The sequence below is a fragment of the Monodelphis domestica genome, chromosome 5 (genome assembly GCF_027887165.1).
Source record: "Monodelphis domestica isolate mMonDom1 chromosome 5, mMonDom1.pri, whole genome shotgun sequence".
NCBI lineage: Eukaryota > Metazoa > Chordata > Mammalia > Didelphimorphia > Didelphidae > Monodelphis > Monodelphis domestica.
Genome location: NC_077231.1, coordinates 95,114,554 through 95,138,449, shown reverse-complemented (window position 1 = coordinate 95,138,449; position 23,896 = coordinate 95,114,554). Strand labels below are relative to the sequence as shown.

The following is a 23,896-nucleotide window of genomic DNA, read 5'->3' as shown; positions in this document are numbered from 1 at the left end:
CTGCTTGACATCTGAGGCTTTCCAATGCTCCGCTCCATGGATGCTCATGGTCAGAGATGGGACTTCTCTCTTAAGCCTATGTATGTTAAGCTACACAATCTCCAGGGCAGCCTCCAGCTTCAGGATTCTGTTTCAGAATTCTTTGATTGGACAAGCCACTCTGTCTAAGGCACTGTCTTTATGCCAGTGAGAAAGAACACTCACTATTGCTGGAGTCAGGGGACTTGAGTTCAAATCCTGATTTTTATTCTCACTTCTGAGTCCATGGATAAGTCACATCCCCTCCTGTGCCTTAGGCTCCTCTTGTTGTGGAATGAAGGGACTGAGCTTATAGTCACTAAGACCCTTCAGTAGATCAAGTTTTAATTTAAGATTTTTAATCACATTATATGGACACTCACCATTTACTTGTTATCTGAATTATCTTTGAATAATTGGTTTATTGGAGCTTAAGCAGCATAAAAATCTTCATGATAATTTTGACTCTTTATTAGTTATTGTAGAACCAATCTTAAAGTAGAAAAAAACTTAGGGGCAGCTAGGTAGTTCACTGAATAGAATGCCAGGCCTGGAGACAGAAACATCTGGTTTTAAATCTGACCTCAGACACTTCTTAGCTGTGTGACCTTCAGCAAGTCACTTAACCCTTGTTGCCTAGTCCTTACTGTTTTTCTGCCTTAGAACCAATACTTAGTATTTATTCTAAGACAGAAAAGGAAAGGTTTTTTTTAATAATCTAAAAATTGTAAAGTTAGACCATTAATTGCAGAACTGGAATTTAGATTTCTTATTTTATTTTATTTTACTTTTTGCCTGCTGACTTCAGAGTCAGAAAGGACTAGTTTTAAGTCCCACCCAAAGACACATGTAGATTGAATGACCCTGGGCAAGTCATGTCACCCTCTCACTGCTCAGAGTGACTCTGCCTGAAGTGGAGAGAAGATGCTGACCTGGTTTAGGAGGTAGCTTCCTATACTCACCATTCACAGGCCAGTCCCTAAATCTAGTTTTGAGAATATCTTTTATTGATCCCTGTGGACTCTATCCTAGTCATTTCCCCCACCCTCCAGATCAAATCTTACATACCTTATTTGACAAAGAAAATGGTGGTGCCAGGACTTCCATTCAGAGACCTGGTTTGATCTTGTATCCAGAGCTCTGCCCCAGGAGTCCCCACCTCTCTCTTATGCAAGAGGAATTTTTGTGGGTGGAAAGCAATCTCTGAGAATTTAACAAATATTTTCCAAAAATATATCTTGTATGATCATCTATTGTGCATTGGTTCCAAGTCAAGTAAGGGATAGGCAAAGGGGATTAAGTGACTTGCCCAGAGTCACACAACTAGGAAGTGTCTGAGACCAGATTTGAACCCAGGATGCCCCAACTCCAGGCTTGGCTCTTAATCCACTGAGCCACCCAACTGCCCCCTGTTTTTGTTAGTTTTTAAAGGAAACGTCTCACCTTTTTTCCCCCAGGCCTGCCAGTTGCGATTCCAAACCTTGGGCCCTCCTTAAGCTCTCTGCCTTCTGCCTTGTCTCTAATGCTCCCAATGGGTATTGGAGATCGGGGAGTGATGTGTGGGATACCAGAGAGGAACTACCCTCTTCCACCTCCACCATACCCGCACCTGGAAAGCAGCTACTTCAGGCACATTCTACCTGGTGAGTCTGTCCCGTCCCATCCCTCCTCTTTATGTCTTCAGAAAGGCTCCATTTTGCTTATCTAATCATCTTTAATCCATTCACTTTATTCAGTGTTTTACTACAAAAGCCTCAGAGACCTGCCCTCCATAAACCTGTTTTTAAATAATATTTTAATCACTGTATTTCGGTATAATTGATCTCCTTTATGATTCTGTGAATTTTATTCTGTGCATTTAAAAACATGATTCTGAGAAGGGGGTGGCTTATAGGCTTCACTAGACTGACTGTAAGGAATCCAGGATACTGGAATGGTGAAGAACCCCTGGTTTCCAGCAAAGAGCATTGCACCCTTGGGTGCCAGGCATGTACTTTGGCCAAAGTGTCTATGACAGTAGTTTGGGTGAGCAGCCCCCAGCCAAGGAGTGCAGAGCCTTTCTTCTGCCCCCTGCCACTCTTGTGCCAGCTTTGGGTTGGTTTTATAATTTGGGAATGTCTTTTGCTGAATATAAGGAGGCCTGGCTGCTCATGGGTGTAAAAATGCTTTTCTCTGAGCCTGTTATTTCAATTTGTCGATCGGCCAACATTTATCAAGCACTCAGTGTGTAGGAGGCCCCAGCCGGAAGCTGGTCTGCTGCTCGCGCACCTCTGTCCCTTCAGAGTGATATCCCTTTTCACAGCCCAGCGTGGCAGGGAAAGGGTTAGCAAAGGACAAAATGAGGCCAGCTGAAATGGGCGGAGTTAGGGCAGTTTTAGTCTACTTTAATTCTCACTTCTCAGCAAAAGATCTCACAGGGACAGACTGCCCTTTCTGTTGACATGAATCCTTGAAAAACATGCTTATTTTTATTAAACTGGAAAACAGCATCCAGGTGCTGGGAGGAAAGATTGTAGCCTGTGTGCGCTGTAGGACTGCCCCTGCCCACGCACTGTCGGAGAACGTGTGTTTTCATGTCCTCATTTTCTCTCCCTCTCTTTCATCAGGCATCTTGTCTTATTTGGCTGACAGACCTCCTCCTCAGTACATCCACCCAAACTCCATCAGTGTGGACAACAACCCTGCGCTGGCCGTCTCTAATAACCCTTCTGCATTAGACCCCTATCAACCTGGTGGCAATGTCGGGCTGGAGGCAGGCATCGTCCCCATGGACTCCCGTGCGGTCAGCGGCCACGGGACCCAGAACCTCCATTCTGCCGACACCCATGAGGTGGCCCTGGACACCGCCATCACCATGGAGAGCGTCTCCAGGGTGACCAGCCCCATTTCTACTGACGGCATGGCAGCCGAGGAGCTGACGATGGAGGGGGTGGCAGGGGAGCACTCGCAGATGCCAAATGGGTCCAGAAGCCACGAACCTTTGTCCGTGGACTCGGTCGGTAACAATCTGGCGGCAGACGCCGTGGGGCATGGGGGAGTGCTCCCTCTGCACGGGAATGGCTTGGAGCTCCCCGTGGTCATGGAGACTGATCACATAGCCGGCCGAGTTGGCGGGATGCCCGACAGCACCCTCAGTGACTCCATGCACACTGTGGCCATGAGCACCAACTCTGTCAGCGTGGCCCTCTCTACCTCACACAGCCTTGCCTCCCTCGAGTCTGTTTCCTTGCATGAAGTGGGCCTCAGCCTCGAACCCGTGGCTGTGTCCTCCATCACCCAGGAGGTCGCTATGGGCTCTGGCCATGTTGATGTGGCTTCAGACAACCTCTCATTCGTGCCACCGTCCCTGCAGATGGAAGATTCCAACTCCAACAAAGAGAATATGGCGACCTTGTTTACCATCTGTGAGTGTGCCCAGCGGGGGTGGGGGTGACTTGGAGAAGGGGCCACAGAGCTTCTTTAGAAATCAGAATACATCAGCTTTTGGGGTTGTAGCCCTCTTTCCTCCCTCAGAATGGTTAGAGCTCACTGAAAATGTTTCATGTCTCCTAAGAATATCTTTTGCTGGGGGCAGCTGGGTGGCTCAGTGGATTGAGGGCCAGGCCTAGAGACAGGAGGTCCTGGGTTCAAATCTGGCCTAGGACACTTCCCTTCTGTGTGACCCTGGACAAGTCCCTTAACCCACATGGCCTAGCCTTTACCACTCTCCTGCCTTGGAACCCAATACACAGTATTGATTCCAAGACAGAAGGTAAAGGCTTTAAAAAAAAAAGGAAGAAAGAAAAGCTTTTGACACATAAGCAAAAACCTAAGATGGTTCTAGTAGTTTCTCATAGATTCCAGAAGCTCCTCTTGGGTCCCGCAGTCCCTGTGTGACCTCACTTTTTTGCACAAAATAAGAGAAAAGATATCAAAGTTCTGTTGTAAAGCTTTAGTGAGGAGAGGCTTAGGCTAATGGGATCTCTCAGAGAAGAGAGCAGGTGCTCCCCTAGAAACCTCCAGGAGCCAGCCAGGGAGCATGAGCAACATGATTACGAGAAGGGAAGGAGAAGGGCAAGGAACGCAATTATGCCAATGCCCAGAACTGATGGGGAGAGTCTAGCGCTGCTTGAGTGTTTGGGGGGAACCCGAGAGACAAGCTTAAGCTTATGATAGCACCTCTGGATTCATTCTTGATTTAGGAAGAAAAGAAGTTATCTGTTATTTATATCAGGCCTGATCTTTTCTGAATAGACATTTTACAGATGAGGCAACTGAGGCAGGCAGAGGTGAGGTCATTTGCCTTGGGTCACCTACCTAGTGAGTGTTGGAAGTAGAATTTGAACTTGGATTCTCTAATTCCAAGCCCATCACAACAATTCTAGAGAGAAACTCTTAAGTTAGAATGTAAAGAAGTAAGAAGCAAAGAACTTCCAGTAAAGCAAGGATGCTCCTTGGCAATGCAAAAATAAGTCAATTTGAGAAATGAAGAAAAACTGAGGAAGCCTTGCCTGCCCTCACATGGAGCAGGTGGTGGAATGAATGGGAGAGAGGGGAAAAAGCATTTATAGAGTGCCCACCAGGTGCCAAGAACTGTGCTAAGCACCTTACAATTATTTTCTTATTTAATTTTCATAACCACTTTGAGATGTAGGCATATAATTATCCCCATTTTACAGGGGGGGATACTAAGGCTAGCAGCAGTGAAGCAACATGCCTGGGGTCTCACAGTTAGTAAGTGTCTGAAGACTCAGGTCTTCCTGAATCCAGGCTCACTTTGTGCACTGTGGTACCATGAGCTGGTTAGAGATCTGGGTTTGAAGTCAGGAAGACCCGAGTTCAAATTCTGCCTTTGACACTTAGGCTTATGACCTGAAGCAAATCACTTTGCCTCTCAGCCTCTCATTTTCTCTACTGTAAAATGAGGATAATAGCACCTACCTCCCAGGGTTGTTGTGAGGATAACATTTGTAGAATAATGGTTTATTCTAAAGAGCTCTATCAAAACCAGCTCTTCATTAGTGCCAATAACAAATCCCCAAGAGTGGCCGCATCATTTGAAATCTCACTTCATATTTCCATTGGACTGGAACCATGTTTTCATAATTATAACTTCAGAAAGTGTGGAGTCAAGTCCACACACCCGCTTCAGGAGATTTCTGTATCTACATTAGCTGGGGCCTGGCTGTGTAAAGCTTCGCAAACTATGTGAATGCTACCAAGTATTATCTGAAACATCAAGGTGCAGAATTTTAACCTTAAGTTATCCGAGGAGAGTTGAGTGTCAGGATGAGGAGAGTGAACCCAGCAGGTGCCTGAGTGGGCCACAGGGAACAAGAGAGAGGGGAGGTGATGAAGGAGGCCATTTTGTCTGGACCATTGAGTACATACATGAGGAGTATGGTATGAAGTAAGTAGAGCCAGCTGGTGGAGAGCCCCGAATGACAGGTTAGATGAACTGCAGGGAGCCACTCATGGGATTAGGGGGAGGGTGTCAATGATCTGAGGTGATCCTAATTCATGTATGCAATCAGGTATGTGATTAACAATGGAGAAGGAAAGGAATAAGCATTTCCAGAGTCTTCTCTGTGCTGGGCACCATGCTAAGTACTTGAAAAATATTTTCTCATTTGAAGTGAGTCAAATTTGCCTGATAAAAAAATAAAATGCTCTCTTGAGGCTGTAGTTCTCAGTGTGGTCTTGGGGTCCCTCTAAGATTCCTTTGAAATCCCAAGGTCAAAGCTATTTTCATAATGTTATGAAGATGTTATTTACCCATTAAAATACCCCTCCCGTGTCCAACTTACCTATCTGTATGAGGCCAAATTTTTGTCATATACTTCATCCAGAACAACATATTATGACAGATGGAATGCAAAAGCAGATAGGAGAATCTAGACACCTTCTATGAGCCAGACATGAAAGAGATTTGCAGAAATATGTAAAATGAGACCACTCTGCCCAATGAATTATTTTATTTTTTGAAAAATATTTTTTATAAAACTATATTAAGGGGAGGGGGAGGGGCAGCTGGATGGCTCAGTGGATTGAGAGCCAGGCCTAAAGATGGAAGGTCTTAGGTTCAAATCTGGCCTCAGACACTTCCTAGCTGTGTGACCCTGGGCAAGTCACTTGACCCCCATTGCCTACCCCTTATCATTCTTCTGCCTTGAAACTAATACACAATATTGATTCTAATATGGAAGGCAAGGGCTTAAAAAAATAAACTATATTAAGTTCACATATAATGAATATATTGTCATCATTATGATTTTTAAAATTTATCTGTTTTGATCTCTAATATAGTAACTATGGTTAGATATAATCCATGTTAAAAAAAAAAAGCACAGTCTTTGAGATCTTCAATTCTATCCCATCCCCTGAATCTAATCATCTTTTATTTATTTTAGTATTTTAAGAATATTTTAATTTAATTTTTCCTCAAATGTAAAAACATTTAAAATTTTTGTTTTTTATGATTTTAAAAATAATTTTTCAGTTCCAAATTCCTCCCTTTTTGAGAAGGCAAGTACTTTCATATAGATTACACAGTCCAGTCATACAAAACATATTTCTATATTATCCATGTTAGAAAAGAAAAGAACAGGAACCCCAACCCCCCCCCAAAATTTTTTTTAAAATCCAGAAAGTAAAAATGTGTGGTTTGATCTATGTTCAGACTCTATCAGTTCTTTCTCTAGAGATGGAGAACATTTTTCATCCTAAGCCCTTTGGAACTGTCTTGAATCATTGCATTGCCAAGAAAAGCTAAGGCATTCACAGTTCATAATCATATGATATTGCTGTTACTGTGTACAGTGTTCTCCTGTTTTTGCTCACTTCTGTTTGTATCAGTTCATATATCTTTGCAGGTTTTTCTGAGAGAATCCTATTTGTCCTTTCTTATATTACAATAGTATTCCATCACAACTTGTTGAGCCATTCCCCCATTGATGAGTATCCCCTCAATTTTCTAATTCTTTTCTCTCAAATAGAGCTTCTGTAAATATTTTTATATATATGGGATCTTTTCCTCATTTTTTTACTCTCTTTAGAATACAGACCTAGTCGTGATATTAGTTGAGTGAAAAGGTATGCAGTTTTATAGCCCTTTGAGAATAATTCCAAATTGCTCTTCAGAATCATTGGATCAGTTCACAGCTCCACCAACAGTGCATTGATGTCCCAATTTTTCCACATAGCATTACCCCTCCTTTGTTGTTTCTTTTTCTGCCATGTAAGCCATTCTGATAGATGTGAGGTGGTACATTAGAGTTGTTTTCATTTGCATTTCCATAGTGACTTAGAACATTTTTTCATATGATTATAAATAACTTTGATTTCTGAAAACTTGCCTATTCATGTCCTTTGGACATTGATCGATTGGGGAATGAGTTGTATTATAAATTTGATAGAGTTTCTATATAACTGAGAAATGAAGCCTTTATGGGAGAAACTTGTAAAAAATTTCCCCCCAGTTTCCTGCTTTCCTTCTTTGTTTTTTTAAAACTTTGCCTTCCTTCTTAGAATAAATATTGTGTATTGGTTCCAAGGCAGATGAGCAGTAAGGGTTAGGCAATGGTGGTTAAGTGACTTGCCCAGGGTCACATGACTAGGACATATCTAAGTCTCTAAGACCTGATTTGAACTCAGGACCTCGTGTCTCTAGGCATGACTCTCACTCAATCCATTGAGCCAACTAGCTGCTCCTTCCTGCTTTCATTCTAATCTTGATTGCATTGATTTTGTTTGAGCAAAACCTTTCTAATTTAATGTAGTCAATATTAACCATTTTATATCTAGTAATGTTCTCTATCTCTTGTTGGGTCATAATTTCTTCCTTTATCCATTGATCTGACAAATAAAAGTATTATCCTTTATAGCTAAAACAGGTACCCATTTTGACTGTATCTTGTCAGAAGATTGTGTGAGATTTTGGTCTAAATCTAGTTTCTACCAAACTGCTTTCCAGTTTCCCCAGCAGTTTTTGTCAAAAGTGTTCCCCAAAGCTTGAATGTTTGGGTATATCAAATACTAAATTACTAGGATCATTTACTACTCTGTGTTGTGTATCTAATCTAGTATGCTGATCCACCACTATTTCTTAGCCAGTACCAGATTGTTTTGATGATTACCATTTATACTGTAATTTGAGATTTGATATTGCTAAGCCACTTTCCTTCACTAATTCTCTTGATATTCTTGATCTTTTGTTCTTCTGGTTGAATTTTATTATTTTTTCTAGCTCTACAAAATAATTTTTTTGGAAGTTTGATTGGTATGGCACTGACTCAGTAACATGGAACTTGTTCATTAAATTAGAAGGAAAATTGAGATCTTGTCAGGATCTAGAGAAGATTCTTGATATTGTAATTCTGACAAGATACACCTTAGTCCTGAGCTCAGGTTTTAGGAAAGTATTGTTTAAATAAAAGGCAGACAATGATCCAGCCTAGTTCTTGGATCTACTGGGGCCTTCTTTAAGTTGTCTCATGTTCTCTATCTACAGGGTGCACACTTTGTGACCGAGCCTACCCCTCAGATTGCCCTGACCATGGGCCCGTGACTTTTGTTCCAGACAGCCCAATTGAGAGTCGAGCCAGGCTGTCTCTCCCAAAACAGCTTGTCCTCCGTCAGTCTCTCATGGGGGCAGATGTGGGTAAGAGACCCCAAAACCACAGAATCCCACTTGTGTTTCCTTCCTCTTTGTAATAGTGGTAAGGCTATGAGCTGCAAGGAGATCACAGGAGCTTCTACTGAAACTGGTCAAAAAATGAGATGGTGGGAATAGTTGTTAGGTGGAACTCAGGTTTAAGTCATTATGGGAAAACTCACTTTCTCAAAGAAATATCTTATGAATTGGGAGGAGAGAGCTCTATCCTGGCTGGGCCTTCTGGATTCCCCACCAAGAGGTCAGGAACAAGTTTGTCTTTTAGCCTTAGCAGCAACATGGAAATGATCCCATAGATATCCTTGATCACAAGGAGTGTATTGTAGATTAAATGAGTGTTTAAGCAGCATCTTGAGCACCACAGGAGAAAAGAACTGGCAGTTCGAATATATTTACTCCAGTTTTCACTTGAATCAGGGAGTATAAGAAGTAGATTTGGAATCTGAAAGCATCTGTCGCTCCTTTTTAAGTTCTCTTCAAATCTGCTAAACTTTCTAGAAAAAAGCTGGTAAACCTGAATTATCCACCCAAGGCATTGGAAGCTCGTCCTTATTTTAAACTAAAAATTGATTTATAGCATGATATCCTTACATTTTCCTAAACATTAACTCTAGACCATCATATCCTGAAGAGCAATCAGGTTTCTAGACTCCCAGAATCTAGGAGTCAAGGATGTCTGCTATCCCTTACTAGAGTAAGGGATATCCCCTAGGAGATCCACTTCATCTTGGGGTCAGATGTTCCCCCTTTGTTGAGAGATGCTGTCAGATATGATAGAAGAGGATCTGAAGATCCCTGCACATGAGCCTCAGTCCATGTCCCCTGCCCTTTTCTTTCCCTGTGCTTTTGAGAAAGCTTTAAACCGTGGGTTGTTTGAATCTCCTGGTGTCTGCTAGGTGTGTGGACTGGAGAAACCATTCCTGTGCGGACTTGCTTCGGGCCTCTCATTGGCCAGCAGAGTCACTCAATGGAAGTAGCGGATTGGACAGACAAGGCAGCAAACCATATCTGGAAGGTTGGTGTGGGTGTGTGTGCATATACGTTTTCTCTTGTTTGTAAAAATTTGATTATTGGCACCTCCCTCCAGAGCTTCCTGGAAAGGGGAGGGGGAGATGGGACTCTGTATATATGGAGCATGGCATATACAAGTCAGGCTCAGTTGATTTCTTGTTTGGTTAGCTGAACTGCTTTTTTCCTCATCCCTCTCTTTTTGGTTACAATGGATAGCAAGGGAAGAGGGAAATGCCAGAAAAAAAAGAAGGTGATGTAAAAACAAGAAATAATCCATAAGATTAAGAGTTTTTAAAAAACAAATTTGATTAGTATTAGTGTTAAAGTAGTGTAAAAGGTGGGAAGAAAAATGAGTTATTCAGAACTCCTACATTTATACAATTCTCAATATGTTAAACATTAGACAGTTTCTTGTATGCTCTTTGCTACCAAGGCTCTGGCAACCAAGTGAATATTGCAGGGTAAACTGCAGGTGTCCAGATGTAGAAAGTAAGCAATTTTTGGAAAGCCCCTTTGTGGTGCATATTTGATTCCAGTTACTATATTGATCTGAATAGAGGTTGTCCATTTGGTTGGCAGTAGAAAATGTATATTGGTAAAGATTAATCCCCACCATGGCCTTGTTTTGCAGAGCCTGAATAGAGTTTTCACATGTGAGGAGTCTGATATAGCCTGAGTCCCTCTCACTTGCATCCTTTTCTCCCCTGTCTTTTCTCATGGCACTCCTAGAATAGACCCTGGCCTCACTGCAAACCCTGCCATGGGATATCCCACTCATCCTTCCTTACTTGTCCACTGACATTGAATTCCATATTGCTGCCTATGCTGCTGAGAACAGCAGCCCCAGGACCATCTCTTTACAAGTGGGTGTCAGAAACCAAATAAAGGGAAAAAGAGAAGTCTTTAGGAAAGGGATTCTTGGAGATCCCTTCCATCACCTGTCTCTTTCAGTTCTCTATAAGCCACACAGAAGCAGGGAAGGGGTGGAGAGTTGATGGGCTTGGCAATAAAATCCCTGTCTCATGACAGTGATGCAATCAGTCACTGGGAGCATGCTCACAGGAAGAATTCCTCTCCCTTGGCTTGCAGCATCAGCACCAGGGATGTCTGGCTCAGGGCCTTCCAGGGATGTATATGCGTGTAAGTCAGCGGGAAAGCAGCTGCTACTCTTGGGGAGATGGGCCAGGCCTGAGCCATACCTGCACTCCTACGGGACCTTACCAGCCAGCCTGGACTTTTACGCCATCAGATTTGGTGGGAAAGTTCAGCCTATATTTGCACTCTAGTAACTCTGGTTGGAATCTTTATTGTTGCAGCCAGTTGTATTCTTCCTGGGAATTCCACACATTTCTAAGTTGATTTGTGGGCAAATGAAAGTAGGTGCTGAGGCTCTTCCCTCATAGTAATTCATGAGATTATATAGTGGGAGGATCAGGGAGCCCCGAAGTTCTGACAAGGCAGACAGGTCAGTGTCTGATGTTTGCCACTACTTTCAGACACTGGGCCAAGTGTGTCCTGGTGAAGCTTCCAGGCTGGAGGTAAGGGGATGGGCTTCAGGCCCCCATTGGGAATCAGTTGGACAGCAAGCATTCCCAGTGTAGGAATGGCCTTGTGTGCAAGATGCTGCTAACATTCCAGGGGGTCCTTGAGCAGCCCTAGTCACTGATTATCCATCCTGTCCATAACCACATATCTCACTTTTCTTTCTTTTGCCTTCTGTTGACAGATGTATCACAATGGGGTCCTCGAGTTCTGTATCATTACAACAGACGAAAATGAATGTAATTGGATGATGTTCGTGCGCAAAGCCAGGTGAGAAGCTGAGGAGATCTGGGGCTTCCCTTTGGGTGGCTCTTTGCTCACCACAATATTCTGAGGCCTACAGGATACATATCATCCCCGTTTTTCAGTTGTGAAGATAGAGCTCTGGTTGGAATCTTTATCATTGTAACCAATTGTGTTCTACCAGGGAATTCCTCACATTTTTAAAGTTGATTCATGGATAGCTAAATTAGGAGGGGAGGAGACAAGCCTGTACCTCTTGAGTCCAATTCTAGGGTTTTTCCTCTTCTTTCATTTACTACATGACCTGAATAGTAGTTATAGAAGAAAACCACAGAAAAATGTGGGTACACATACTTCCAGAAAAAGGGGCTACCTCTGCAGTTTTTTAACCTGACCATAAGATGTATAAAGAGTAAAAATGATGCTGAGGCTTTGTTTTCTCCAGAGCAAGATGGCATTTTATTAACAGTGATATGTCTACTATTAGTGGAACAGACTGTGCTGGCACTTCAGCAGAAAGCCAGGGGACTGAGTATGATCACTTTATTAGCTGAGCTGGTAGGAACCAAGAAACTGGGCCGGTGGCCTCTCTTGATGCCCAGAGACCCAGAGGGAGGATCCACTTCCTTCTGATGGGCTGCCAGTACATCGCTGGACCTCCCCCCACCCAAAGGGAAGACAGGACCTTCAAGTGGGGATAATCATGCCATTCTCTGTCTATTAAGGAGTGTTACGTGCTTGATGGGCATCAACTGCCTATGTTAATGTTGCCCAGAAAATGAGAACCATCCCAAACAAGATCCTCTTAGTTTTGCCTTCCTTGGAATACAAGTCTGGTTTTGACACGGAGGCAGAAGGACAGGACAATCTCTCCCTGAGAAGGAACCCAGCCCAGGCTTTTTCTCTGTTCACTGGTAAACAGAAGCAAAGGGCCCACTTGGAGGGGCCCAGGCAGAGCTTGGGAGGAGCTGATGGCTTGGGAGCAGGAAGTGATCCGATTACTTTAGGAATTGCCTGGTGAGTCAGACTGAGAAGTAGGCGGTGCCAAAATGGGGGAAAGGATGGGTTTCAGATAAATAGGATACAATATACTACTAATATTCCTCATGCCTCCCTTTGATTCATTGAGAGACACAGTCTCCTCAGTGAATCACTAACTGATATGACAATTATAAAATAGCATCCACCTCTCAGAATTGATTCACCAGGATACCAAAAGAGGCCCTGGAGGCTCTAAAACATTTTGTCAGAGATTGTTAATTACAAGGCAACAGTGTTTTTAATTAGGATTGTAATAGTGGGGGGTGGAGGGTGGGGGAGGGGAGAGAGAAATTCCCATGTTGTCAGGAACTATTGAAGCAAAAAAACAATACTGCATGGTGAAGAAGTGAGAGGGAAGGGTGACCATTCAGTTTCTTTCTTAGTAACCCATTCCCACTGTCCATTTCATCAGTTCATCATAACTTAGGGCTCAGATGTCTCATGCAACAGTCTAGTTTTTGAAAACATCTAATGTCATCTGGCCACCTCTCCTCTTAGGCATTCTGGAATATGCCTGTTCTCAGAGAAGCTTCTCCTAACAGATTTGTTTCTCCAGTTCACTTGAAGAGATCTTCAGATATTTCTGTTAAAAATCTTTTGCAAAACAGATCTCAGTACAGTTCAATACAGTCACTTTTATTTTGCTTCTCCAGTAACTAGGTCATGTGATGAAAATTAGCTCAAATCTTATGATTCTAATCTTATTAACAATAGAGATATATGAAGTGCATCAAATTAGGGACCTGTAGAATAGAGAATTTCTGTTTTTCCATTCTCTTTGCTGTGTTCTGATCTTCATCTAAACCAGACACTGTCAACAATAAGCTAAAGGGAGCATAAAGATCTATAAGCATCTGACTTGTAGAATGAACTCTTCTGGTTAACGGTTTTATGTTTACCAATATAAACATGTAAGCTAAGGTTAAGAGTCCTTTCTGAATTGGTATTGATTCAATCATTTAACCTTTATAGGCTGACATTCATTTATTTCACTCTTCACCTTGGATTCAAGCCCCACAAAGGAAAAAAAAAGCCTTCAGTTTCATTTCTTATAATTTTCCTGTGATATAAGTTAGCAAATTTTTATGTTGATATATTTAGGGAAATCAGATAACAACTGAGAAACTGGAACCTAACATATCCTCTTTAAACTGCCAGATTTGTGTGGAGGGGATATAATATGACTACATATATAAAATTATAAACCTAATTCTCAGAACTTTTAATTAGAACATGCTTTGTATCACATTAGAATCATTTACATTTGATATATATAATCATCTGATCTTGTTGCTTTCTCAAAAAAAATTTTTTTACTCCAGCTATTCATTTCAGCTGCCTATTCCCCCTTTAGGAGGATGAGATGCTGCTAAGGATCTAATCCTAGACATGAGCACATAGGTAATAACATCCTTTGTAAGTAGATGACTTCTATGTCTAAGTTTAATGGCCACACAAATGAGTTTGCTTAAGAGTTGCTTACTTCAGTACTACTTCAGTAGTAACAGAAGACCTGGAAAAGGATGCATAAATAGACTAATTAATTCCAGATCATATCAGATGAGTTGTCTAGAATAAAACATGTATAATTACTAATCATGTTCAACAGAAAACAAATATGTACACTTAGACCACTACTCTGAAATCCTTTCTAAACATGAAGACATTGAAGATAATGCTTGCCTAATTTGCTTGCAAAGTATGCTCTTCATACAAGTTGTTTACCAGAACCAAACCTTATACCTGAACATAATATAATAATGATATAAAATAATATATCTGTTAGGAAACAGATGGCAAACTTAAGTACTTCTTAACTTTGTTGTTCAGAACATGGAAAACACTATAACTTCATAGATCTTATATACTTGCATTTTATTATAGTGACTTAGATGTGTTCCATCCAACATTAGTCTGTTAAATAAAATTTAGCATTGTGGTCATATCTTCTATTGAACACCTGCTATGATTATTGAAATTTGCCATAAGAGGAAAGGAAGGACATGGCTATATTAAGGGGAAAATGCTCCCCCAGCTTTGTGTCAATTCCAGGCAAAAGTCATATAGGCAGCCAATTGTATTGAAAGAATATCACAGCCATGCTTAGAATTTTGTTTCTATATTTTGTTCAATTGTTCAGAATATTTTGTTCAAGAGGAAATATTACACAGAGGAATCAGTCAGGAGAGTTCTACAACAATAAAAGTTGCCCTCCTAAAACAAATCTACCTGTAGCACTCCCTTTGGGTTGCTGGCATGTGATATTGAAATCACTTTTAAAAGACTGATATATATTAATTTAAGGTCACAAAGGATTTTACTTATGAAAATCCTAAATGAAACACTCAAGTCAGAATGGAGTTTTATGGTAGTTTAATCACAACGGGAGGAAGAAAGAAGGAGAGGGAGAGAAGGAAAGAAGGGGACAAGGAAACAGGTTAACTCAACCTTCTGGCAGAGCCAGAAGAAGTTTAGGCCTTGGAAGGCCAATGTAGAGAAGGGAATCAGTCCTTCACTCACGTGACCGATCTGAAGGAAAGCTGCCTGCGGGTCTCCTCCCTGTTTGAGCTCCTAGAACAAACTGCCGCCTAGCCCTGTCCCCAGGAAGTGAGCCAACTCCAGAGGCTGTTCTCTACTTCACTTCCTATGCCTCACACGTGTCAATGGTGGCTCAAGCTTGGCTTAGGACAACCCAGGTGGGCAGTTAGTTATTTCTGATTTGCCATTGACTAGCACATGCCCGTGTAGTGTGGGTGTGCACAATTTTGGGTGCTAGACCAAGCAAGATGGAGATTTAAAAATCACAGGCATCAGAGGTCCTTGGCTCAATGACATTTCCCAATGATCATACCTAGAATCAGACTCAGAATAATACCAATTACAGACCCATGAGATTTAACCTGAAGTGGCAAAGTTTCATTAATCATAGCTTAGGGCTGGATTCAATTATTACTCTCATATTGTTGAGAAAAAAGAAATGTATATTGACCTCTTAAGTCACTCAGATTGGAGTGTTTTACGACTAAGTTGATTTAAGATATGTCAAAATAAACCATTCCAGAAAACATTTCATAAATTCCATAATCACAAATCGTCTCTTCTTTTTCTATTATAAACTTGATAAAAGAGTGTTAGTAATACAAGAAGGGATTTAAGAATTTCCCAAGATTTGGAGGAGCCTTAAAGCAGCAGTCTTTCTAGCAGAACAGTAAGTCACAGGACGGGTGAAAGGGTTTGTGACCGCGGAAATGTGGGTTTCAAGACTTTGAATTGCCAAAACTGTAAAGATACTTTTTAGTGTCTTGATTTTAAATAAAAAATAAGTGATTGCCATGGGAAAAATTCCCAAATATGAAATACCCAAGTCAGCTGGGTTTTATGAAGATTTTAATTAATACAAATGAAGGAATTAAGGAAAGGGAAAGACACAGAGTAAGAGGAAATAGTAGGAAAAGGCTAAGGCCTTTCTCTTTAAGAGAGAAAACCGAGTCAGTCTTTAATCACTCACCACAAGGTCGTTCCAAGCAAAACTCTAGTGTTCAGAGACCCAGCTACTCCAACTAGTCCTAGCTCCAACTCCTTCAGAGAGCCTCCTCTGACTCCTGACCTCCAATTCAGCTTCCAACGCTGAACTAAAACCAGAGGCCCCAAGCTCCTTCCTTTTAAAGAAAATTTTCTCTTGTGTCACCTCCCCTAAATTTTCATGTCTACCAATCAGAGTAGACGCTTTTCCTAGGACTGCCCATTCTTAGTTTTCACCACTTTTTAGTTCTCACCTTCTCTGGGTAGATTATATTTTCTGAGTACTTCACACCTCTTTGCTTAGCTTGCCCTTTGTAAATTGCTTGACCTTTTAGTTATTAATTTGACCTTCATAGGTACTTAGCACCCTTTTGTATTAGATCTAAAAATAGACCTAGCTTTAAGGGCTTGGCCTCACTATAAGTATGGGTTGGGGAATTTTTCTCATTGTTCCATCAGGAGTTTACAACTTTATCTTCCCCTAAAGTATGCCTAAGTATGGGTAGAGTAATGTAAAGTTCTCAATACATTCCTGACCAAGTACCTTCATTGTTTAAAATGGGGACTAGCCTTAACCAAATGTTCTAAGGTAGAATCTGAGAAGTTTTAAGATTCACAATCCCCCCTGATGATCATTGGGAGACTAGTCTCCCCATTGATCAATCAGCATAATCATTTTGTAGTCCCAAATGCACTTCTAACTACAGATGTATACAACATTCAATTTTCTAAGAGGAAATTAGAGTAGTGAGGGAGGAATAGAAAAGAAAGAAAGAAAAACCAATATTTTGCTAGGCGCATTGACAGAAAGCCAAATTAGGGGCAGTCCCCTTGGCATAAAAGTATACATTTACAATAAATGTTCAATCAAACTTCAGTTCAATCAACCACATCCAAAGTGAATTCTTTTTTTTTAATTTTAAACATTATTTTATTTGGTCGTTTTCATACATTATTTACTGGAAACAAAGATCATTTTCTTTTCCTCCTCCACCTCCCACCACCTCTCCCATAGCCAATGTGCGATTCCACTGGGTATCACATGTGTCCTTGATTTGAACCCATTTCCATGTTGTTGGTATTTGCATTAGAGTGTTCCTTTAGAGTCTCTCCTCAGACATGTCCCCTCAACCCCTGTAGTCAAGCAGTTGCTTTTCCTCGGTGTTTTTACTCCCACAGTTTGTCCTCTGCTTGTGGATAGTGTTTTTTAGATCCCTGTAGATTGTTCAGGGACATTGCATTGACCCTAATGGAGAAGTCCATCACCTTCGATTGTACCACAGTGTATCAGTCTCTGTGTACAATGTTCTCCTGGTTCTGCTCCTCACTCTGCATCACTTCCTGGAGGTTGTTCCAGTCTCCATGGAATTCCTCCACTTTATTATTCCTTTGAGCACAATAGTATTCCTGCACCAACATATACCACAATTTGTTCAGCCATTCCCCAATTGAAGGGCATCCCCTCATTTTCCAATTTTTGGCCACCACAAAGAGCTCAGCTATGAATATTTTTGTACAAGTCTTTTTCCTTATTATCTCTTTAGGGTACAAACCCAGCAGTGCTATGGCTGGATCAAAGGGTAGACAGTCTTTTATCGCCCTTTGGGCATAGTTCCAAATGGGCACATGCATTCTTAACAGTCTTGTTTGGGGATGCCTGGTCTCTAGCCAGTGAAATATGTGAATAATATAGAGGGTAAGTTTATAGAAGTGTGATGTCAAGTTTTGTTGGTTACTTGATATACCACAGTGAGGTTAGGGTCCTTCAGGCCTCTCACAGGCCCGGAACGCTGTCTGACTTGTAAACCAAGGTTATAAAACTGAAAAAGGGATTTATTATCCACAGAAGCAGGACAGAAGGATTCAGAAATAGGAATCTCTAAACTATAAATTCCAGATAATCCTCCCCCCTTTCCTAAGGGCACTGCAGAGAGCCATCTTCGTTTCTTCCAGCTGCCTATTCACTACACTCTCTGTCTAGAAATCCCTGACTAACTAACTACTTGACCTACTAATCCTCCAAAATAATGTTAGATTTTATAGTTTGTGAGAGTAGTTAATTTGAACCCTTTATGAGAGGGTCAAATTCCTCATCAGGTTGGGCCCAAGATGGCTTTAGGCCTTCCCCTCAGTCAGTTTACTGGCTTGCTGGCAGAAATCTTCACAACAGTCAGGACACTCCCAGGACACAGGCACATGGCTTGATGGCAAAGTACATGTCAGAGTAAGTAGGATCTCTATACCAGGACACCAGGACAGCCCTGGCTCCACAGGGAAAAGGAAGACAAACTCCCACTTGGCTCACACAGAAGCAAGCAGCAGCAGGAAGTTATAGCTTCAAGCTGTCTCCAAGACAGGAAACCTGTCTTGGAGCTCTGTGCCCCCTTTTCTATGTTCCCCCCATTCCGGAATAGGGTCTATATTGTTCCATGGCATGCAGCAAGATCCTTCTTTGCTAACTCCTCTCTGCTCCCTGTTTGCAAACCATTTCATTCCTTTTCTCCTTACACTGGGATTTGTCATCCCTCCATTTTAAGTTAGGCATTCATCGGGAGTCCAAATCCCTGTTCTCAGATACTACCTCAGCCAGCTGTCCACTTCCCAAATTCTTTTTTCTGTCCTGTATCCCATGCCTATAGTGGGCAGCAGTGATGGAAAATACAGCCTCTGCCCTTGTGGTCTTTATTCTTTTGACCAGCCCTTAATAGATGTTGGCAACTCTTGCTGGGTTCCTCCTGTTGGTAACACCTCTGTCGGGGTGAATTGCCAGTAGGAGGGAGCTGCCATCAGGTTGTTCTCCATCCCGTCCCAGAACTGCCCAACTTCCCCTGAGCTTCTCTAGAAGTCCCGGTTTCTCTTCTTTTCTGCTTCTTCCTAGCTGATCTCTCCCTGAGAGCTTCTGCGCCCTGCTTTATTGGGTCTGTCGTTCTAGGTAAGGCTGCCTCCTCGCAGCTTCTAAACTCCATGCTTCTGCAAGAGCCTCCAGCCTGCCCTTCACCCCGAATTAGACCCGGTTCCTTTGTCTTTTCTTTCTCCCATGTACCAGCTGGCTGCTGTTACAGATGTTGACATGATACCTTGAGTCCTCTGATCTTGGGAGGGAGAAGTTCTAAGTCTTGGTCTGACCTCGTTCTGGCTGATTTTATTTGGGATAATTGCAACACCAAGTGTCTCAGCTGGAGCATGGATTTGTGTCTGAGAGCAACAACAGGCTCCCTTCTTTCTTTTGAGGGTTATTTCTTGTTCACTTCTTGAATGTCATGTAGAGGCAGACTGTGATCAGGGTTCCACTTGGCCAGTGACTGCCTGGGAGAAGCCCCAGGAATGGTGTGATGGCTCAGGGTTTCAAGCCTTGTGTCGGCCTGTTATATGGAGCAATGAATGCTTTTGACGGTTCTGAATCCTGAGCTTGACCTGTTGTCAACTGTGTGGTGTTACAGAAACCGGGAAGAACAAAATCTGGTCGCGTATCCTCATGATGGAAAAATCTACTTCTGCACCTCCCAGGATATCCCTCCAGAAAATGAACTGCTTTTTTACTACAGCCGGGATTATGCCCAGCAGATTGGTAAGCTAAGTCGCAGATTCCTTTTCTTCATAAATCAGAGTGGGATAATGAGAGAACCAGAAATATGCCCTTTTGTGGCCCCCTGAGAAGTCCTCCGTTTCCTTCCAGTTAAGACATTGCTTCCCGCCCCAGCCGTGTCAGGGTACAGCTCCTAATTGCTGAGAAGGCCAATGGCAGAAAAGGCCAAGTCTGAGCCGTCTCCGTTCCTAGAAGACTGTGAGATCTTTGTCCAGGATTCCAGACATTCGGCCTGGTGGTGTCTCTCTGTAATGTCATTAGTTCACTATGGCCAGACTTTCACCAGACCAGGGATAGCTGGGGGGAGGGGCCTTAGAGACCCCTCGTTTTACAGAAGAGGAGCAGGGACCCCTAGAGATGATGGTGCACACAGGCACCTGAGGAGTAAATGGTATGGCTGGCATTTGGGGCCTAACCCTAGGGACCCTGTACCTGCCCGGATGTTATCCAGCCCCTAGCCAGAGCTTCCAGCCCAGCTCCTGGGGCCCCTGAGGACAAGCTGTTCTGCTCACAGGCTGGCCCTTCCTCTGACCTTCTGTCCCCAAGAAGCATGTAGCTTCTGCTCTGAGGTTCTGGTCTAGCCAGGGCCTGGGGCCCTTGTGGCACGGGACCAGCTGTGCCAGGAGGGAGGTAGCCAGAGTTGCACCAGACTGCCTGGGGCAGGCTCCTTGGGCTGCTCACAGGGCACTTCATTCCCTGGGCAGGCCTCCTCCTCTCCTCGCCCCCTAAACCGCACAGGTGGACTCTCACCCCATGCCTTTTTGGATTCATCTTATTTTGACTTCTGCTCTGACAAGCTGGTTGTGGCTGACACGAGAGCTTCCCTCCTCACAGCAGAGCATCACACGAATGGGCTGTTTCCTGCCTCTGAGAGTCGGCCTGTGTCTATCTGAGTCACCCAGGAAAGCTGGGCATGTTTCCTTGTTCCAGAGGCCAGCTGAGCAGGGTGGCCGGCAGCGCCTCTGGGCCTGGGATCTGGGGCTTGCCTGAACCTACATCACCCAGAGACTTTTTCTGTTAGGTGTTCCTGAGCACCCCGACGTGCATGTTTGTAACTGTGGCAAGGAGTGCAACTCCTACACGGAATTCAAGGCCCACCTGAGCAGCCACATCCACCACCATCTCCCAAGCCAGAGCCACGGGGCCGGCCACGGGCCCAACCACAGCAAGGAGAGGAAGTGGAAGTGTTCCATGTGTCCGCAGGCCTTCATCTCGCCTTCCAAGCTCCACGTCCACTTCATGGGCCACATGGGGATGAAGCCCCACAAGTGTGACTTCTGCAGCAAGGCTTTCAGCGACCCCAGCAACCTGCGCACCCACCTGAAGATCCACACAGGTAGGGGGCGCTGTGGCCGGTGGCGAGGACCCTGGGGAGGGCATGGGGGGCCTCTCGGGGGCCGTGCGAGGGGAGGCTCACCCTCTCCTCTGCGTGGCCTCCAGGTCAGAAGAACTACCGGTGTGTCCTGTGTGACAAGTCCTTTACCCAGAAGGCTCACCTGGAGTCGCACATGGTCATCCACACCGGGGAGAAGAACCTCAAGTGCGATTACTGCGACAAGCTCTTCATGCGGCGGCAGGACCTGAAGCAGCACGTGCTCACGCACACGCAGTACGTAGGCGCGGGCAGGGCCTCCCGGGTAAACCGAGGGAGGTTGGGCGTATTGCCCTCCAATCCTTACTGCCTGACCTCCAACCCTGACTTTCAAGACTTGCCCACATCCATACAAGCCTTTTCAGACAACAGCCTCTAAGAGGGGGAGAGGGGGGTTTGCTCCCATTTTACAGATAAGGAAGCCGAGTCTCTGAGGAGGGGCTGGGGTGGGACTGGGGCTCTTGGCTCCAGGCTCAGGGCCCTGCGGGTTCCACCACACTCGCAGGAGTCTGTGGGTGAGTGGGCATCAGTGTCGCCCTAAGGCCACATCCCCAATCCAGCTTTCTCCTTTGGGCTCCCTAGAGAACGGCAGATCAAGTGCCCCAAATGCGAGAAGCTCTTCTTGAGGACAAACCACCTGAAGAAGCACCTCAACTCCCACGAAGGAAAGCGGGATTATGTCTGTGAGAAGTGCTCGAAGGCCTACCTGACCAAGTACCACCTCACGCGCCACCTGAAGATCTGCAAAGGCCCCACCTCTGGCTCGTCGGCCCAGGAGGAAGACGACGACGACGACTCGGAGGAGGAGGAGCCGGGAGACTCTGTGGGGGCCGAGGAGTGTCGGCTGGGGGGCGCCGTGTACGCCGCCGCCGCCGCCACGGACGATGGCCTCTCTACACACAAATGAGGGCGGGCGGGCACGCGGAGAACTGGCTTGGAGGGAGACGAGGGAAAATCCAGCCCCCCCACCACGTTTTTATATATAAATGCAGCTTCTTCTTTTTTGCCAGCCAGTGGCCAGCACAGACTTTGAATGCGAATGGGTAAAGCACTTAGAGAAACCTCTATCCCTACCTATTTCACAGCCAGGTGAAATAGCCACCGCCACAGAGCAGTCAGCAGGGAGAGGGAGTTCCCTGTTCTAACTGACACTTGGGGGGAAGAGCCAGCCTCCGGGGTCTGTGTCTGATCCACGGACAGAGGCGCAAATCCCACTGATGATAGATTATGCCTGGACGGCTCCTTGCTTCTCCCCACCTAGGGCGGTGCCTGCCTTGCAGCCCCCCCGAGCACTGCCACAGAACCCCTCCCAAGGCTCCCCGACAGGAAGGCAAAAACAACCTTGTTGGGCCCAGACTCGCCTGTCCCTCCGTGCCACTGCCAGGGTCTGGGGGGCACTGGTACTGCTTCAGTTTTCAGCAGAAATGCCAAATGCCCAGAGAGGGCATTGATGATGGTTCACGGGGGGAGGCGACGAGAGAGTCCAAGGACCCCCAGCTACCTAGAGGCGGAGGGACTGAGGCTAGGTAGCTGGGGGAGAGGCGAGTGCATCTGTCTGGCAGCCTCTCCCTGGAATGGGGGCCCAGGGCTCCAGGGCAGCACCGTCAGCAGAAAGCTGCAGGGTCCAGAGCAGTGAGCTGCTCGCCAGGAGCCACCCAGCCAAGGGCAGAGAGCTATTGGGTGACTAGCAAGACCCTCAGGGTTTTTACAAACATCAGAACAGCTTTGCCTTCCAAGTGCGGGTTCTGGAGGAACCCGGCGCCAGGGGAGCGTATGAGAAATCAGACGGTTTGGGCTGCCTGCAGGCCTCTTCAAGCCCCCCGTCCGGATGGTGAGGTGTCCTGCAGATGTCTGAAGTGTCCTTGGGCCTTTGGGGTTGAGGCAGACACAAGCTGACCCTTTCTGGTACAGATTCCCAATCTGGGCTGGGAGTGGAGGTGACGGGGAAGGTATTGCTGCTATTATATTTATTGAATGAATAGGAAAAAATTAAAATCAAAAATTTTTTTAAAGAAAATGTATATTGTTTTCAAAATCTGGTTGCACATTTAAAGCACCCAAAGGGGAAGGAGATGTTTCATCAGCATCTCGGAGGATTTCAGTCTGGCAATACCATCTTCATTGTCCTTCCAGCCTGACCTTGTCCCTCAGCTCCTCCACTTTCGAGTTTCTCCTTCCATTCCTCTGAGATCAAGGCAGGCAGTGAGGTCAGGTTTGGTGGGAGCATCCAGCTCCACGGGGTGCAGGAGCCTGTCACTGGGGAAATGCAGTACAGGTAGACTGAGGCACATTTTCTCCAAGAAGCTAATGGGCACTTCCGGCCAATAGGGATGAGGGCCACATAATTGATTATATTAAGGAAAGCGGGCATACGCACACAGGATCAGGACCACCCCTCCCCATCTTCGAGGAATGCTTTGTGGATTTAGGGTTCCCGGCCGTATCGCACGGCTGTTGATAGCAGACTGGTGGCATAGATGGGATGCTGGGAAAAAGATAAGCAGAGATGGGGCCGGGTCAGCCTGTGTGCTCTTGAGGATAACCCAAAGATGTCTTGGAGTTTCTGAGCAGCTGAAATTAGAGGTAACATGTTTTTCCTTAGAATTTGTGTTTTAGGAGAGAATTGAACCTCTCACCTTGGCTCAGTTTTTCCTTAAAGGTAATTAATGAGGAGAGTGGCTTCTGAGTATGAGAGAAGACTGAACTTTTGAACTCGTGAGCTTCACTCAGAGACAAAGAAAAGGCTTAGGTGGTTATAAATGCAGAATTAGTTTACAGCATCGGATCAGGTACAGAGTGAAATAAAACTACAAGCTACGGGATCAATGTCTAATTTTCAGTCCTCGGGATGGCCACGTAGGCCAAAGGAGACCAGGCACTGTGCAGGCTGAGGCCATCCTTTCTGGGTCAG

General features: G+C 44.5%; 1 protein-coding gene across 7 annotated transcripts in view; it reads left to right on the top strand.

Annotated features, from left to right (window-relative positions):
- Nucleotides 1-23,002, top strand: part of PRDM4 (PR/SET domain 4) — a 30,535-nt gene extending 7,533 nt beyond the window's left edge. For all 7 annotated transcript variants that reach the window (XM_007503370.3, XM_056798816.1, XM_056798817.1 and 4 more), the window contains 9 exons: nt 1,476-1,661; nt 2,625-3,422; nt 8,507-8,656; nt 9,565-9,683; nt 11,406-11,491; nt 19,468-19,595; nt 20,635-20,949; nt 21,054-21,222; nt 21,568-23,002. In XM_007503370.3, coding sequence (XP_007503432.2) covers nt 1,476-1,661; nt 2,625-3,422; nt 8,507-8,656; nt 9,565-9,683; nt 11,406-11,491; nt 19,468-19,595; nt 20,635-20,949; nt 21,054-21,222; nt 21,568-21,892 — 2,276 coding nt within the window. In that variant the 3' untranslated portion in view covers nt 21,893-23,002. The remainder of the gene's footprint in view (nt 1-1,475; nt 1,662-2,624; nt 3,423-8,506; nt 8,657-9,564; nt 9,684-11,405; nt 11,492-19,467; nt 19,596-20,634; nt 20,950-21,053; nt 21,223-21,567) is intronic.
- Nucleotides 23,003-23,896: the final 894 nt, after the last annotated feature.